Source organism: Perognathus longimembris, chromosome 6 (genome assembly GCF_023159225.1).
Source record: "Perognathus longimembris pacificus isolate PPM17 chromosome 6, ASM2315922v1, whole genome shotgun sequence".
Taxonomy (NCBI): Eukaryota; Metazoa; Chordata; class Mammalia; order Rodentia; family Heteromyidae; genus Perognathus; species Perognathus longimembris.
In genome coordinates this window covers 63,382,349-63,396,861 of record NC_063166.1, presented here as the reverse complement: position 1 = coordinate 63,396,861, position 14,513 = coordinate 63,382,349, and the positions used below count along the sequence as shown (strand labels likewise).

The 14,513-nt window shown below is 45.1% G+C and overlaps 1 protein-coding gene across 3 annotated transcripts in view; it reads right to left on the bottom strand.

Annotated features, from left to right (window-relative positions):
- Positions 1-14,513, bottom strand: part of Slc23a2 (solute carrier family 23 member 2) — a 119,328-nt gene that overhangs the window by 10,960 nt on the left and 93,855 nt on the right. For all 3 annotated transcript variants that reach the window (XM_048348842.1, XM_048348841.1, XM_048348843.1), the window contains 5 exons: positions 12,113-12,294; positions 9,507-9,627; positions 8,886-9,042; positions 5,961-6,108; positions 4,385-4,490 (listed from right to left, as the gene is read on the bottom strand). In XM_048348842.1, the coding sequence (XP_048204799.1) occupies positions 4,385-4,490; positions 5,961-6,108; positions 8,886-9,042; positions 9,507-9,627; positions 12,113-12,294 (714 nt within the window). The remainder of the gene's footprint in view (positions 1-4,384; positions 4,491-5,960; positions 6,109-8,885; positions 9,043-9,506; positions 9,628-12,112; positions 12,295-14,513) is intronic.

The following is a 14,513-nucleotide window of genomic DNA, read 5'->3' as shown; positions in this document are numbered from 1 at the left end:
GGCACTCTTGCCACTAGGCTATATCCCCAGCCCGGTTCTTCACATCTTGCTTTGCCAAGGCAGCCCTCCAGAGCCTTTGGCCCAACTCTATTCTCTCTGCATTTCCCACTGTCAGACACCTACCCTCCACCCTCCCAACACTTCTGGGAACCATCTTTCCTCATGGTATGTCTCATTTGTGAGAGGTGGTGCTGTGCAGGGGCCAACGATTACAGAGGTGTTAAGCTCTGTCACTGGTTTACGGCATGCACTCTACCTCTGACATATGGCCAGGCAAGTCAGCCTCCATGGGTCTGGGATCTTCTGGATAACTTCATGGTCTTGCTTGACATACCTGAGGTAGACTGGATGGTGGCTGGCCAACACAGACTTATTTGAGGTTGCCCACCTGGGCTTCCTCTTCTCCATCATGGATTGAGTAGGATCTCTAAACACACTGAAACCGTGCCTCCTAGTAAGCACCTTTGCCTGTGTCCTTGTCCTGTTGTGTTGAGACCTAACCTCTGCTTTCTAGAAGCTTCCATCTAGCCTAAGGTCATCCAGAGATCACGAAGTACAACTGGCTTCTGGCTCAAGAATTTTTCACTATTGGCCTATACTTTTCCTGCCTAGACTACACCGGCTGATGTAAACCAGATAAAGAAACTTCCAGAAATGTCTGGAGGCATGTCCACAGGACTATGTGGATTTATAGTGAGGAAAAGATGGCTAGCTTAAATTTAAATTGATTAATAAGCAGAAGGGAAATTTCAAATTGAATCCCTCCTGTAGCCTGGGCTACACACTGCAAGTGCTCCCCAGCTCCTGCCATCCTCCAGCTTACCATCTCAGGGCCCCAGGATGAACAAGGCAAATTTACAGCATAATCTGCATTCTCAGGGCTGCTGGTGGAAGTGCGTAATTCATGGTCAACAATTCCAGAGTTCAAGTAGCGGGGAGGATGATACAAACAGTTGGATTACACAGAAATGAATTGTGCTTAGCTGCAATTACATGACAAAGAAGTCTTTCATCTGCAAATGGCTCTTTTCTCAGTAAACACCTTAGTGGATTACTGGACTAGCACGTGTTAGGCAGGGGTGGATCCAAAGATGGACAAATCATGAGCTTGTGATCTAACATTGCTTTGTTGTGTGGGTTCCCAGAAGTATAGAAAAGAAAATCTGAGTTAGAGAGGGTTGCTGGAGATGGTCTTGAGGCTAAGTAAGAGGTCACTGGAAGAAATTCCGGGCAGAGGGAACAGCTTGTATGAAGATTTCTAGCAGGGCTCAGCAGCCCTGCCATGAGGAAGTTTATGTGAAAACCATACACATAAGACTTTTCACACTGTCAAAAACCAGGCAGCCACTAAGCTACCATACACATAAGACTTTTCACACTGTCAAAAACCAGGCAGCCACTAAGCTACTGTTCTATTCAATGAACAGTACTTGAATGTCCGTCCACGTACACTTGCCACTACCTAAATACCACACACATAGTCCTGAAGTCCCTCGCCTCCAAGAGTATCCTTCCCAGGAGTTTGTGTCTCTTCTTATGCTGACCATCTCTGGTCTCCTTCTGACCTCCTTTCTCAACAGTGAGAGCTTCATGCAGGACTATCTGCCTGCATAGGACAATCCAGTGTTCTGACTTTCCAAGTATTTCAGCAGTACGAATATGGCAGAGAGCAGTGACCCTGGAAACCACCAAGAGATCCAAGGAGATTATTCATTTACTCTGTTCCTAGAGATAAACCTAGGGCCAAACAGCTCCAATGAACATGCTATTACCTACCAAGAACTTGCTACCTGCTGGGGAGGCCTGCTAAGTGCTCTACATCAAGTGATTTGCTCTAATACCTTACAAGACACCATGGTAGGGCCTGAAGACCAGGAGTGATGTAACTTGCCCATGGACACAGGGAGAGTGGAGCCAGAGCTGGGATCCAAAGCAGCTACCTCCTGCCGTGTCAACATGGCTCCTCTGTATAGGATAAACATTAGGACTGTCCTTGGCAGGGGGTCTGGGTTGGAACTCCAACTCCAAAGAAAGTAAGTTAGCGATTCCACGTACCTGGAATGATTAGCTGGATGAACAACTTAAAGTAACGGAGTTGCTGGGAAATGGAGGTAGGACCTTGGGGACCTTTTCTCTGATATGGAATCTGGCTCAATGGCTCAGCCCAGGGCTGAGGAGACAATGGAAATGCTGTTCAGCTGCACTGCCCACTGGCAGCCATCAAGCCGTGTGAGATGCTGAGTCTTGACCCGTGGCTTATGCCACTAAGAAAATGAATATCTAATTTATTTCAATATACACATGAGGCTACGATCTGGAGCCACAGGATTTCAGAGTTCTGCTCAGAAACGTGGCTTTGCCCCAAGTCCTACAGTGGAGGTGTGGCAGGATAGGTCACACAGACAGTTCTGCTTCAGGTCTCACTACACTGCTTCCAGGAAGATGCAGATGGACTGGCTGTGCTTAGAACCCATTTTTTTTCTGGGGGAATCATGACGTGTGATTGACCAGAATGCAAATCTGATTACTGGTCTGACTTTCTGCCATTGACTGGAGAGATGTCTCTGCCTGGGGAAGTGGCTCCCATGGCTGGGTCCACAGGGATTCAGCTAAACATCAATTAACACATTAAAAAGTGCTGGCAGGGTGCCTTTTTTAGAGTAAGCTGGTACCATCCAAGTTTTAATAAAGACAATTATTCCCCAAGCCACCTGGGTCACTTATGTTAAAAAACTTTGCCCTCTCCCTTCAGTGACCTTGGCTTAGTAATGTGACTTATTTTAAAGGGGTACAACCAAAGGAGAAGGCTTATTAAACTATTTCCCCTGAAGAGAGTCTCTCTCTATCAACAACTGTATTATGACTATTTGGGCCCCTTCTGTGCCTACAGGCCCAAGGCAGACACAGGTGGCTACTGAATACTGTTTTGGTAAGCCTGGATCAAGAACTGGAATGGTAGGATTCTATCCTAGTCTAGCTCAGGGGTGGCCCATTTTGCACCCATTAGACCATTCCTGGGGTCAGCTTCCTGGACTCCATAGGCTCCACACCTAGTTCTGACCATGGACAGCAACAAGACCTAGGAACAGTGCTGGAAGGAATGTCCCTTATGCAACCTTTCCCTCAGGTGCCATGCACTGGGTACAACAGGCAGCAGGTGGGGCCATTGGCACACATGAGGCCTCATGAGCTCTGGCCTGGCCCAGCCAACTTAGGGGGAAAGCCAACAAACAAGTCAAAATGAACCCTGCATCCATGTGCCGCTTCTCTCACCTGGATCTGTAATCCAGATTAATCAAATTTAGTGTTAGGTTTCTTGTTATCTGGTTATAGAATCATAGACAGGGCTGGAGGGAAGACTTCTCTGGAAATTCATCCCCTATCCCATCTAATATTACAGAGGTCAAACAGGTCTAAAGTCTTCCGGGGTTCACCTGGAGTTCTCAGGTGAGGCCTGTGACTCATGCAAGCCATTCAGGATGGGGAACCAGTTTTAACAGTCTTCAGTTACACAACATCCAATGGCCTCCCGTGGGTAGAGCTGCTCCTGGCAAACTGTGCTCTTTGGCCTAAGGCAACTGGGATGTAAAGTTTAATTGCTGTAATAAAGCTGAAAGGTCCTGGAGCAGCCCTCTTCTTCAGAAAGTTGATTTAGAGGTGGGGCAGTGGCAGCTTCTGGGTCAGGGTAGGGTTTGATTCAAGCCTTGAATCAATCAGGGTCTTAGGGTGTCCAACCCCAGTGTCATAGTGAGGCTCTTTATGTGAGATAGTTTTCTACAATGAGGGATATCATCTATAACTCCTGATACCCACCAAACTGGTCCATTTCTAGCCACCCCAAAGTCTACTCTCTTCACAGCAGCCAAAGTGACCCTTAAAATGTCAGATCAAGTTGCTCCCTGTGGCACCTCTTCCACTCCCTGTCTGTCTGTGGCCCCTCAGAAGGCCTGTGTGTGAGCTGGTTTTCAAGAACCTGTTGGATCACACTTGTTATCCTACTTTCTGTCACCTCTGCCCACTAGCCTCCTTCTGTGCCACTATTTTGTGCAACTCTTTATCACGTTCTCTTCCATGCTCACTTTTCATTGACTGATGTACCATCAAGTACCTAGAACAGAAACTGACACACATTGGTGGAGCTGATGGAAGTAGGTACTCCATCAACATCTGAGGACTGCATGAAGCAGTCAGAGCACCGGCATGCCTCCTAACCATCCAGTCCAGGGAGGAGAACCTTCAAACAGACCTTCCACAAACTCACCAAAGGGAAAATCAGTGGGAGGGGAGGAAGATGGTGAGAACGGCAAGTCCACCCTGTCTTGGACTGATCGACGGAAAACAGATAAACACTTGCCCAATTCCTTAATTGTGAACATATTTGTACCTTTGTAATTCCCAAAACTCCAATGTTGGGACTGGATGAAGTAGAGCCATTCCCAGTGCCAAAGATGCCATCGAGGACACAGGAGAGACCCTCCACGAAAATCCCCCTAAAATGTGAAGGAATGGAGGAAAGAGAAACATTCTTTTAATGGGGAAAATACTGAAACAAGTTCTGTTTTGCAACCCACAAGTATAGCACAAACCTGCACCACCTAAGGGTAAGGAGGGGAAGTGCAGAATCTCAGGCTCCACCCTGGACCTGCAGAAGAGGCAGGACCTGCATTCTCACAGGCTGTGGCATGCATGTGACTGATTCTGAAAAGACCCCCTGGAAACTGCATGTTAGACACACGTGTTTTGAAATCATTGCAAGTGAAAATGAAAGACTTTAGTACTAATGCAAGCTTGAGTGATCCATTGTAGTAAAACACACTGATTTCATTTTTTTGCTATTAAAGTCCATTTTCATCAGGAAGGAAACGTTTCATAATTTTGCCAACACTTAAACTTTTCAAAGTCCATGCACGGGCTGGGAATGTGGCTTGCCTAGCATGCATGAAGCCCTGGGTTCCATTCCTCAGTATCACATAAACAGAAAAAGCTGGAAGTAGTGCCGTGGCTCAAGTGGTAGAGTGATAGCCTTGAGTAACAACAGCTCAGGGACAATGCTCAGGCCCAAAGTTCAAGCCCCAGGACTGGCATGCACATGCAGACAGACAGACAGACAGACACACACACACACACACACACACATACACACACTCACCACACACACGAAAGAAGGAAGGAATGAAGGGAGAGAGGGGGAAGGAAAGAAAGGCATAAGTAAAAGAAAAGGAAGGAAGGAACGGAAAGAAAAAGGAAAGAAGGAAGGAAAGAAAAAGACCAGGGTTTTGAGAGTACAAAACCCACAGCAAAGTTCGTACATTTCTACAGTGTGCAGATGTCATCTATTCCTGACTTTCCTGTCCCTATTTCTATGCTCTGTAATGGTGAACAGATCGCACAGCAGCTGCCGTGAAAAACAGTTGAAGCATCTGAGAGACCAGAGTGATTTACTGTCTGCTGTTCAGGTTTCCTCTACAGAAGTGAGAAAACTGTCCTTGTGCCCTCTGTCTGTCCTAGTATCAGGAGTGAATGGGAGAAGGGGGTGGGGGGCGGGAGAACATTTGCAACCCAGAAAGAACCTTGTAAACTATGAAGAGCTATTTTTTTTTTTTACTCCAGACTCTTAAAATTTGAGTTTACATGGAAAAACAAAGACAACAGAAAAAAAATCAAAGTAAATATCTCAAAATGACAGGAAACCAAGAGAAGAAAAGGGGCAGGTGGTGCCTGGCATTTATTGTGTGAGTTTCAGGTTTAAAGTAATTTTCACAGAATGTCTGAGTGACTGGAAAGAAGGGCAGGCACTGTGTTTTGCATTACAGATGAGGGAAAGAGAGCACTGACGTTTCTGAAGACAAACAGCCAATAAACAGTCCTGCTCCTTGGCAGCCTTCATGCTGAAATTCCTAGGTTAGCTAAACCATTGGCCTGGACTGACAAGAATGGGGCTGCCCGGAGATATATCGTACCTGTTTATGGCATGGATAGGAGGCGGTGGGGCACAGGAGAGCCTGGCGCAGGCGTAGTAGTCACCAATGGATTCGATGATACTGGCAACGACAGCGCTGAGCATGCCGATGACGCCGGCAGCGGACACGGTGGGCAGTCCCCACTGAACTGAGGAGGGAAGACAACCGTGAGAGTCAAGTAAACCACGTTTAGTCTCCTAGAAGGAAAGGCAAAAGTTATCACGAGCATCTCAGGGATCTCTTTCTCTGAAAGATCTGCTTAGATTTAGAAGCTCATGGATGGAAATTTACTTCTGGAATCCCAGCCAGATGTCTGGGAAAGTTACTGAGTCAGGGCTCTGGAAAGGACAGATCCTTTCTACATCCTCATCTAAAAAAAGAAGCCACTTGGCTGAAAGAGGAAGATGCTCCTTGTCAAGCTCTGTGTCTAACAATTCCACACACTCTGTTGTGTTAGGAAATTTATAGGAAGGGGCTTTATGGCATTGCTGGAGAGAAAATGTACAAAGTGACAGCATCATATCAAAGCAATGAAAAATCACTAGCTAGCTACATCGATCTCCCAATGATGTTACTGGGACTTTTTTTTTAAAAAAATCAAGACAGTGAAATGAAGCCATAGTGGCACAGTGGTGATACAGAAATAGCATAAAGAATCATTTAGAAAATGCCCAAATGATGCCTAGTGCTGGTGGCTCATGCCTGTAATCCTAGCTCCTCAGGAGGCTGACATCTGAGGATCATTGTTTGAAGCCAGCCAGGGCATGAAAAGTCTATGAGACTCTTATCTCCAGTTAATCACAGAAAAGGCCAGAAGTGGTAAGCCCAAATGTGACTTGATTAAGGCTTTGAATCAACCCTGAGAGGAGGTGCTAGCCAAGCCTATTATACACCTACGGGGAGCTGCACTTGTACCCTTGACCTAGTGGCCTCCGTCTGCCCTAACTAATCTCACAGGGCAGGGCAGCCCCATGTGGGAGCAGTTCTATGCTTTCACTCCAGGCATATTCTGCACATTGTACTTTATGTGCCATCTTTCTCTTCCCAAGCCCATCCTTCCTCTCTGTTAGCTGCAACACAAAAGCCAAAGCCCCTCCAGGGAGCTTCCATGCCCCACCCTCCACCCCCACTCTGGTGAACATCAATCATTCCTGTCCTGCACCCCTTCCTATCCTTCAGGGAGACTCCATCCCCCCGCCCCCTGCCTGGACAGGGTACTAACTGCCTCCCTTATACCTGGCTTGCCTTCATTTGAACTTGAACTGTCCTGTCCCCCTAGCTACAGGATTGATTTCTGCCTGAGAGACTGTTATATCCATCTCCCTCTTCCCTTCACTGCTTTATGATTTTCTTTTTTACCTGAGGTCCTTAACGCTGATTTCTAATAATTTAGGCTAATATTCTAAATTCATCATCTTAATTTTTGATCCCCTTTTACATACATACACACACTCACAAGTACCTTGATGGCTCCCAGCCTTGTCTTAAAGCTCTCATATTTTACCTCTCCTTTTAACTAAAATGCATTTGTTACAACAGAACTTTTTCAACCTTGACACTGTTGTCACTTTGGATCAGACAGAAATACGTGTATTAACTGTCGATCCAGCTAATTCTTTCTACCCTGAAGGCTGTCTGCTCTCCACATGAAAAACTGCCTCTGGATTAATCTGAATCACTGGAGGGACCCCTGTTCTGGGTCTCTAGAGGATGCTCTGTATGCAGGGGATCGCTGGTAATTCACCAGCTCTCAGCCATGAAGGGGTAACCTGAAGAAGTGCCCTGGACTTGCATCATCATAGAAACACCACTCACCCTGTCACACCTGGGGAATCCTCAATCCTCAAACAGGAATACCTGCCCTGTCTCAGGGTCCTATTGGCCCCTGGCTTGGGGAGCTGCCTGTATAGGCAGAAGCTACCCCCGTCTGTGCTGGAGCAGCATCACCCCACCAAGTAATTTTTAATCTCATTTTATCTAGGATTAGAGGTATGTTTATGAACCATGTACATTCTTTTGTAGAAACAAGATATGTATATATAAATATATACTTAGCCCTCATGTGATCGGATGAGAATGTTATGGTAGAAAGACTAGATTTTAGTGCTTTTGTGAATGTATCAAGAGTAAAAGGAGCAATGCCAACACTGTCATTATTCAACATGCTTAGAGCAGTCATCCTTGACCTAACTTGAATTATTCTTGGCTTCTCTCGCTTTTTCCCTGTTTCCTTATAAAATATAAAAGACTAGATAAACAAATTGGCTAAGTGCAGGCTTTGAGTTTAATAAAAACCCCAAATGGTGAAAACAGTACAATAACCAAGCAGGTAATGAATGACCTCTGAGTTCAGGGGTCTAGAAAACACTACACGTGACTTCAGGTGATACTTCAGTGGGAGATCATATGCTCTGCCCCATGAGTCACTCAACACTTAAAGGAAAACTTAAGATCCATCTTCCGGTGCTTGTGGGTATTGGTTTACCTCCGCAGCTGTGACCAAATTAAAAAGATTATGGATGGCCATTAAAAGATTATCTAAATCCCATCATGTGTTAGCAGTTTGCTTGCTAATCTCCAGGCCTCTCCTATTCAAGCTTTCTGATTTGGGCAGCTCATTTTGGAACCGAGCAGTTTCATCCTTACCCTCAAATCCTGGCCAATGAAGGCCAAACTTGGCAAGGATTTAAATCCTAGCAGAGCCAGAGAGGCAAGCAATTAACCCAAGACGGAAGCTGGTTAGTGCTGGTGTTCTAATGGTCACCCTCTGGGGATGTTTTCCTTTTTTGCTATCTAACCTTCTAATCACCCAAACTGCCAGACCTTTAGATGTTTTGGAACAAAGAAAGTGCTTCATGCTATGTCCAATCCCTCTAACCTGGGGCGTCCTGTGCTGCGAAGCCCTTTAGCCACCTAGATACTTACATGGATATGGAACCTTAAACCAGGGGGCTACCAGAAGCACTCCCTGTCTGGCATCCGTGCGGGCATAGAAGCCATACTTGGTGCTGTCCGGTGGGAAGACATCAGTCACTGTGAAGATGAAGCAGAGCAGCCAGGACACCAGGATGGCCAGGATAATCTGAAGTGGTCAAGGACAGAAGCTCTGTCAGACAAGGCTTCTTGGCAGAGCTAGTGGCTACTGGACACACAACCTTCCCTTCCTGCTGTGTCACACCCCACTCCTAGCGCCCCCCCTGCCCCCAAGCCCACAAAGGTCACTCACTACTTGGCAGACCTACTCTTGGATAAGAACTGCACTAGAAGGAGTTTTATGCAGGGGGAATCAAGCTGCCCTTCCAGAGTTTGGCTAAGAAAACAAGAATGGATCTCATGTCTGCAAGGGCCACCCAGGGGATCCAATTTCTGAGGTAGAACTTTGTACAGTTTCTCATTGTTAAAGCCATGATGCCTGGGGAGGTAATAAATACCCCAATGTCTTCCACAGACATGGGTGCCCCAACCTGTCCTTCATCTAATACCTTAACTCTGAAGCAAAGACAACAGCACCAGGGAGAGGGGGGTTGGGTGGGGAGTCATACTCACAGGGAACATTTTGAAAAGCTGTAACTTGTATGCAGTCCACCCTTTCTTGGACTTATAAATCGGGAGAGGAAATTTAACATTCCTGGCATACTGAGAAAACAGCAACACTAAGAAAATTGTCCTGAGAAGGAAAGAAGAAATGAAGTTAATAAAGGCTGTTGCACCTGTGTTTCTGAAAGTCTCAAGAGTTTCTATGTCAGCAATGATGGTGTGTGGACAATTCGTATACCCAGGGAGCTAATTCTCTTGGCTAGGATGTGGCCATTTTATTTCTTGGAAATGCTATTTGGGGAAGATGTGGTATACATCATGGACCATTTCATTGATCATGAAATGCAATCACAATATTAATGCTTTGCCTAAGTTTTCCTGAGTAAGAAAACCCAAGGTTTGGGTTTGTACAAAGCGATGGGTCAAGTTCACAGTGTATCTGCCAGACACAACATGCCATACAATATTCTACAACTATGAATTAGCTACAAACACCCAGATACTACTTACTGTGTGTACATGTTCACACACACACTGACAGGTAAGAAGGCCATGACCCAAATGCACAAAGGGATTAGCTCTGAATGATATAATTTGTTCCTGTCCATTTGATACTTTATTTTCTGATTTATTTACAGTGAGTATTAACCTTACAGAGAGTGTTAATTTTCTAAGGTTTGTGCATCCTCAACATTTTTCTAAAGCCTTTCTGTTCATCATCATCATCTTTTTTTTGTTTTTTAATTGTGCTTATCCTGGAGCTTGAACTTAGAACCTGGGTGCAGTCTCTCAGCTTATGTTGCTCAAGGCTGTTGCTCTACAACTTGAACTAAAAATCCTCTTCTGGCTTTTTGGTGGCTAGCTAGGTTTTCTGCCTAGGCTAGCTTTGAACCATGACCCTCACACTTCAGCCTCTAGTATTACAGGCATAGGCCACTAGCCCATGGCTTGTTACACTCCTTTTTTTATCTTGCTTTTCTAGTTACTGGAGATAAATGCTTCCTGTACTTTATTTGCCTTGAAGGTTATGAATTTCTTGAGTACAACCCAGAGAACTCTAAATGTGGTTAGTGCTGTTACTGTCATCGTTCACTAAGTGATTTGTAATTGTGAGGTTTCAATTTCCTTTTTAACTATTTATTTATAACACTTTTTTTTTCCTTAAAGCTAAGTAGTCAGGTTTCTTTACTGCTTCATGTTTTTGTTATAGGTTTCTGTTTTGTTAATACAATACCTCCTCTTTTGGTATTTATTGCATTTCCCTGAAGAAACATTCTTAATGTCAGTCAGCTACATGCCCATACTGGTTGGAGAAAGACTGACCAACTTTTGATGAAATATCTTTGATATCACATACCTTAATTTAATTTGTGATGATGTACAGATTACTGTAATCCCCCTGATGCATAGGAAAAAAACTCAATGAATGTTGTCTGTCATTAATTATATAACTATTTTCTAACATATGCTTTGTTTTAGAAGTTTTACTGGTTGGTAGACAGGTGCTGGTAGCTCACATCCATAATCCCACTAAGATATCTCAGATATCAAAAGACTGGTATCTGAGAATGGTAGTTTATATTTTTTATTTTTTGGCCAGTCCTAGGCCATGAACTCAGGGCCTGAGCACTGTCCCTGGCTTCTTTTTTGCTCAAGGCTAGCACTCAGCCACTTGAGTCACAGCACCACTTCTTCTGGCCATTTTCTGTATATGTGGTGCTGGGGAATCCAACCCAGGGATTCAAGTATACGAGGCAAGCGCTCTTTGCCACTAGGCCATATCCCCAGCCCCGAGAATGGTAGTTTAAAGCCACCCCTGGCAGGAAAGTCCATGAGACTCTTATCTCCAATCAACCCCGCCCCCCCCCCAAAAAAAAGCTGGAAAAGAACCTGTGGTTAGAGCACCACAGGGTAGTGGTAGAGCCAGCCTTGAGGTAAAAAAAGAAAAGCTATATATAAAAAAATAGTGCCCACACCCTGAGTTCAAGTCCCAGTGCTGGTGTGCATACACACACCTACCAAAGTCCTGTATTTCTTCACTAATATAAGATGTTGCTATGCTTAATGAACCTGATCGTCTGTGTAAAAGGATCGGTGTTGAACAACAGGTATTGGAAAAGCTCCTCTAGTCTAGGGAGCCAGGTCACACCACCAATGAAAGCACACCTTCCGAGAGCATTTGTATTTTTTGCCAATCTGGAAAGTTCTTTGAATCACATCTTAAAAATGAAGCTTCTCAGTATTTCAACTCATGTGCATGAGACTTAGCATGACTTCAAAAAGGCCAGAGCTGATGGCACAATGGCTGTATACCATTAACAAAGCTTAAAACCATCCAGTCTTCACTCTACATGTCACTGCTAAATCTGCCTTTGATTGAATACTGCGACTGTCAGTCACTTCCCAACCTCTATGTACTCTCCCCTACCCAAAGAGAAAAAGAAAAGAAAGAAAGAAAAAAATTCTTTGACTATTCTCTAGCATGAGTTAAATGACATATTGTGTCTTTTGGTGTAACTGTCCAAATGTTGCATAAGGCTGTCCCACAATGGCAGTGGGGGTAGGAGGACAGGGGTGCCCACCCTGTCCCCTCTAGATACTCTCAGGACACTTACAGCATGGCGATGCCCCAGTGCTTCCCTGCTCTCTCTCCTGCTGCTTGGAAACCAGAGAGGCCAATGAGGGCCACAGTGGGTGTGATGGTCAGGGGCCCAATATATCTCAGCAGAACCCCAGGTAGGCCGAGGAGGCCGATGACCACTTCTATCAATGAGGACATGATGATGGCCCCCTGGATCTGAAACAAGAGATGGCACAGACATGAGAGTGAGCTGCTTAGATGTCAAATACTCCAAATGTCATCTGTAACCCCAAGTTAGACAGCTAGCATAAGAGCTGAAAGTCTCCTTTGGGCCCTGCAAACGCTTCCAGGTAGCTTGCCCTTTCCACTGATAAATGAGATAGACAAAAGCTTAGAATTCTCCTTTAAGAAATAAGGCATTTCCTCTTGGTGGTATGGCTTAGTGGTAGAGTACTTATCTAGCAAGTGCAAGGCCCTAAGTTTAAACCCTAGCACTGCCAAAATTAGAAAGAAATACGATATTTCCAATTACAGGAACATTGCAATACAAGACCTGGTTTTAAAGAATTAGCTCCTGGAAGCCTTGGGTGGGGGGGCCTGGTCATGAGGCTTGAACTCAGGGCCTGGGAACTGTCCTTGAGCTCTTTTGCTCAAGGCTAGTGTTCTAACACTGTGAGCCATAGTGCCACTTCCGGCTTTCTGGTGATTAGTCAGAGAAAAGAATATCATAGACTTTCCAGCTTGGGCTGACTTTGAACCACGATCCTCAGATCTCAGCCTGGAAATCATTTTTTTATTTTTGTTCTATTTTTTTTTTGGGGGGGGGATGGTGTCAGTCCTGGGTACTGTCCCTGAGCATCTTTGTGCTCAAGGTTAGCACTCTACCACCTGAGTCACAGCACCACTTCCAGTATTTTAGTGGTTAACTGAAGAATCTCATGGGGACTTTTCTGCCTGGGCTGGCTTGAACCACAATCTCAGATTGTGAGTACCAGGATTACAGGAGTGAGCCATTGGCGCCCAGCTTCTGGACACCATTTACAAGTGTCGCTGGCACAAATTCATGTGTCTATCATCCCAGGTACACAGAAAGCATACATAAATAGAATTGTAGACTCAGGATAAATCCAAGACTGTACTTGAAAACATAATAATAATGCCAGGCGCCGGTGGCTCATGCCTGTAATCCTAGCTACTCAGGAGGCTGAGATCTGAGGATTGCAGTTCAAAGCCAGCCAGGGCAGGAAAGTCTATGAGACTTATCTCCAATTAACCACCAGAAAACCAGAAGTGGCACTGTGGCTCAAGTGGTAGAGTGTTAGCTTTGAGCTAAAGAGCTCAGGAACAGCACCCGGGCCCAGAGTTCAAGCCTCATGACCACCATCACCACCACTACCACCAATAATAATAATAATAATAATAATGACAACAACATGCCAAACACCAATGGTTCACATTTGCAATCCTAGCTATTCAAGAGGCTGAGATCTGAGATCATGTTTCGAAGCCAGCCTGGGCAGGAAAAATGAATGAAACTCTAGTTCCACTTAATCACCAAAAAGCTGGAGATGGCTGGGTGCTAGTGGCTCATCCTTATAATCCTAGCTACTCAGAAGCTGAGATCCAAGGATTATAGTTCAAAGCCAGCTTGGCCAGGAACATCTATGAGACTCTTTATTTCCAATTAACCACCAGAAAACTAAAATGGAGCTGTGGCTCAAAGGAGTAGAGCACTAGCCTTGAGCACAAAAGCTCAGGGACAGCACCCTGGTCCTGAATTCAAGATCCAGGACCAGCATAAAATAATAACAACAGGTTAGGAGCTGACAGCCTATAATTCTAACTGCTTAGGAGGTTGAACTCTATGAATCATGGGCTATTCTTTGTATCTGGGGACTGCTACTTACTGCCTCTGTTCAAGTACAGTTTAGCAAATCTCTCTCTCTCTAGTTCTTTCAACAAACACAAGCAACTACTGTAGCTCCAGGACCAATTCTTTGCCTATCAACAAGCCTCTCAGCATTTCTGCCACAAGATGGTTAGTGAACCATCAGTGAACAAGCTGTGAGTGAATAGGTCTGGCCGCCATCTGTAGGAAAAAAAGAGCCACACAGTCTGGTGGTTTAGATGAGCAGTGGGAATAGACATTTCAGTAGCTGAACATGGCAAGAAGGCTGCAGTAAGTAAGCACAACCCCTATTTGGCACCTCCAGTCTTTTTTTTTTTTTTTTGGCCAGTCGTGGAGCTTGAACTCAGGGCCTAAACACTGCCCCTGGCTACTTTTTGCTCAAGGCTAGCACTCTACCACTTGAGCCACAGCGCCACTTCTGGCTTTTTCTATATATGTGGTGCTGAGGAATCAAACCCAGGGCTTCATGTATACGAGGCAAGCACTCTACCACTAGGCCATATTCCCAGCCCCAGCACCTCTAGTC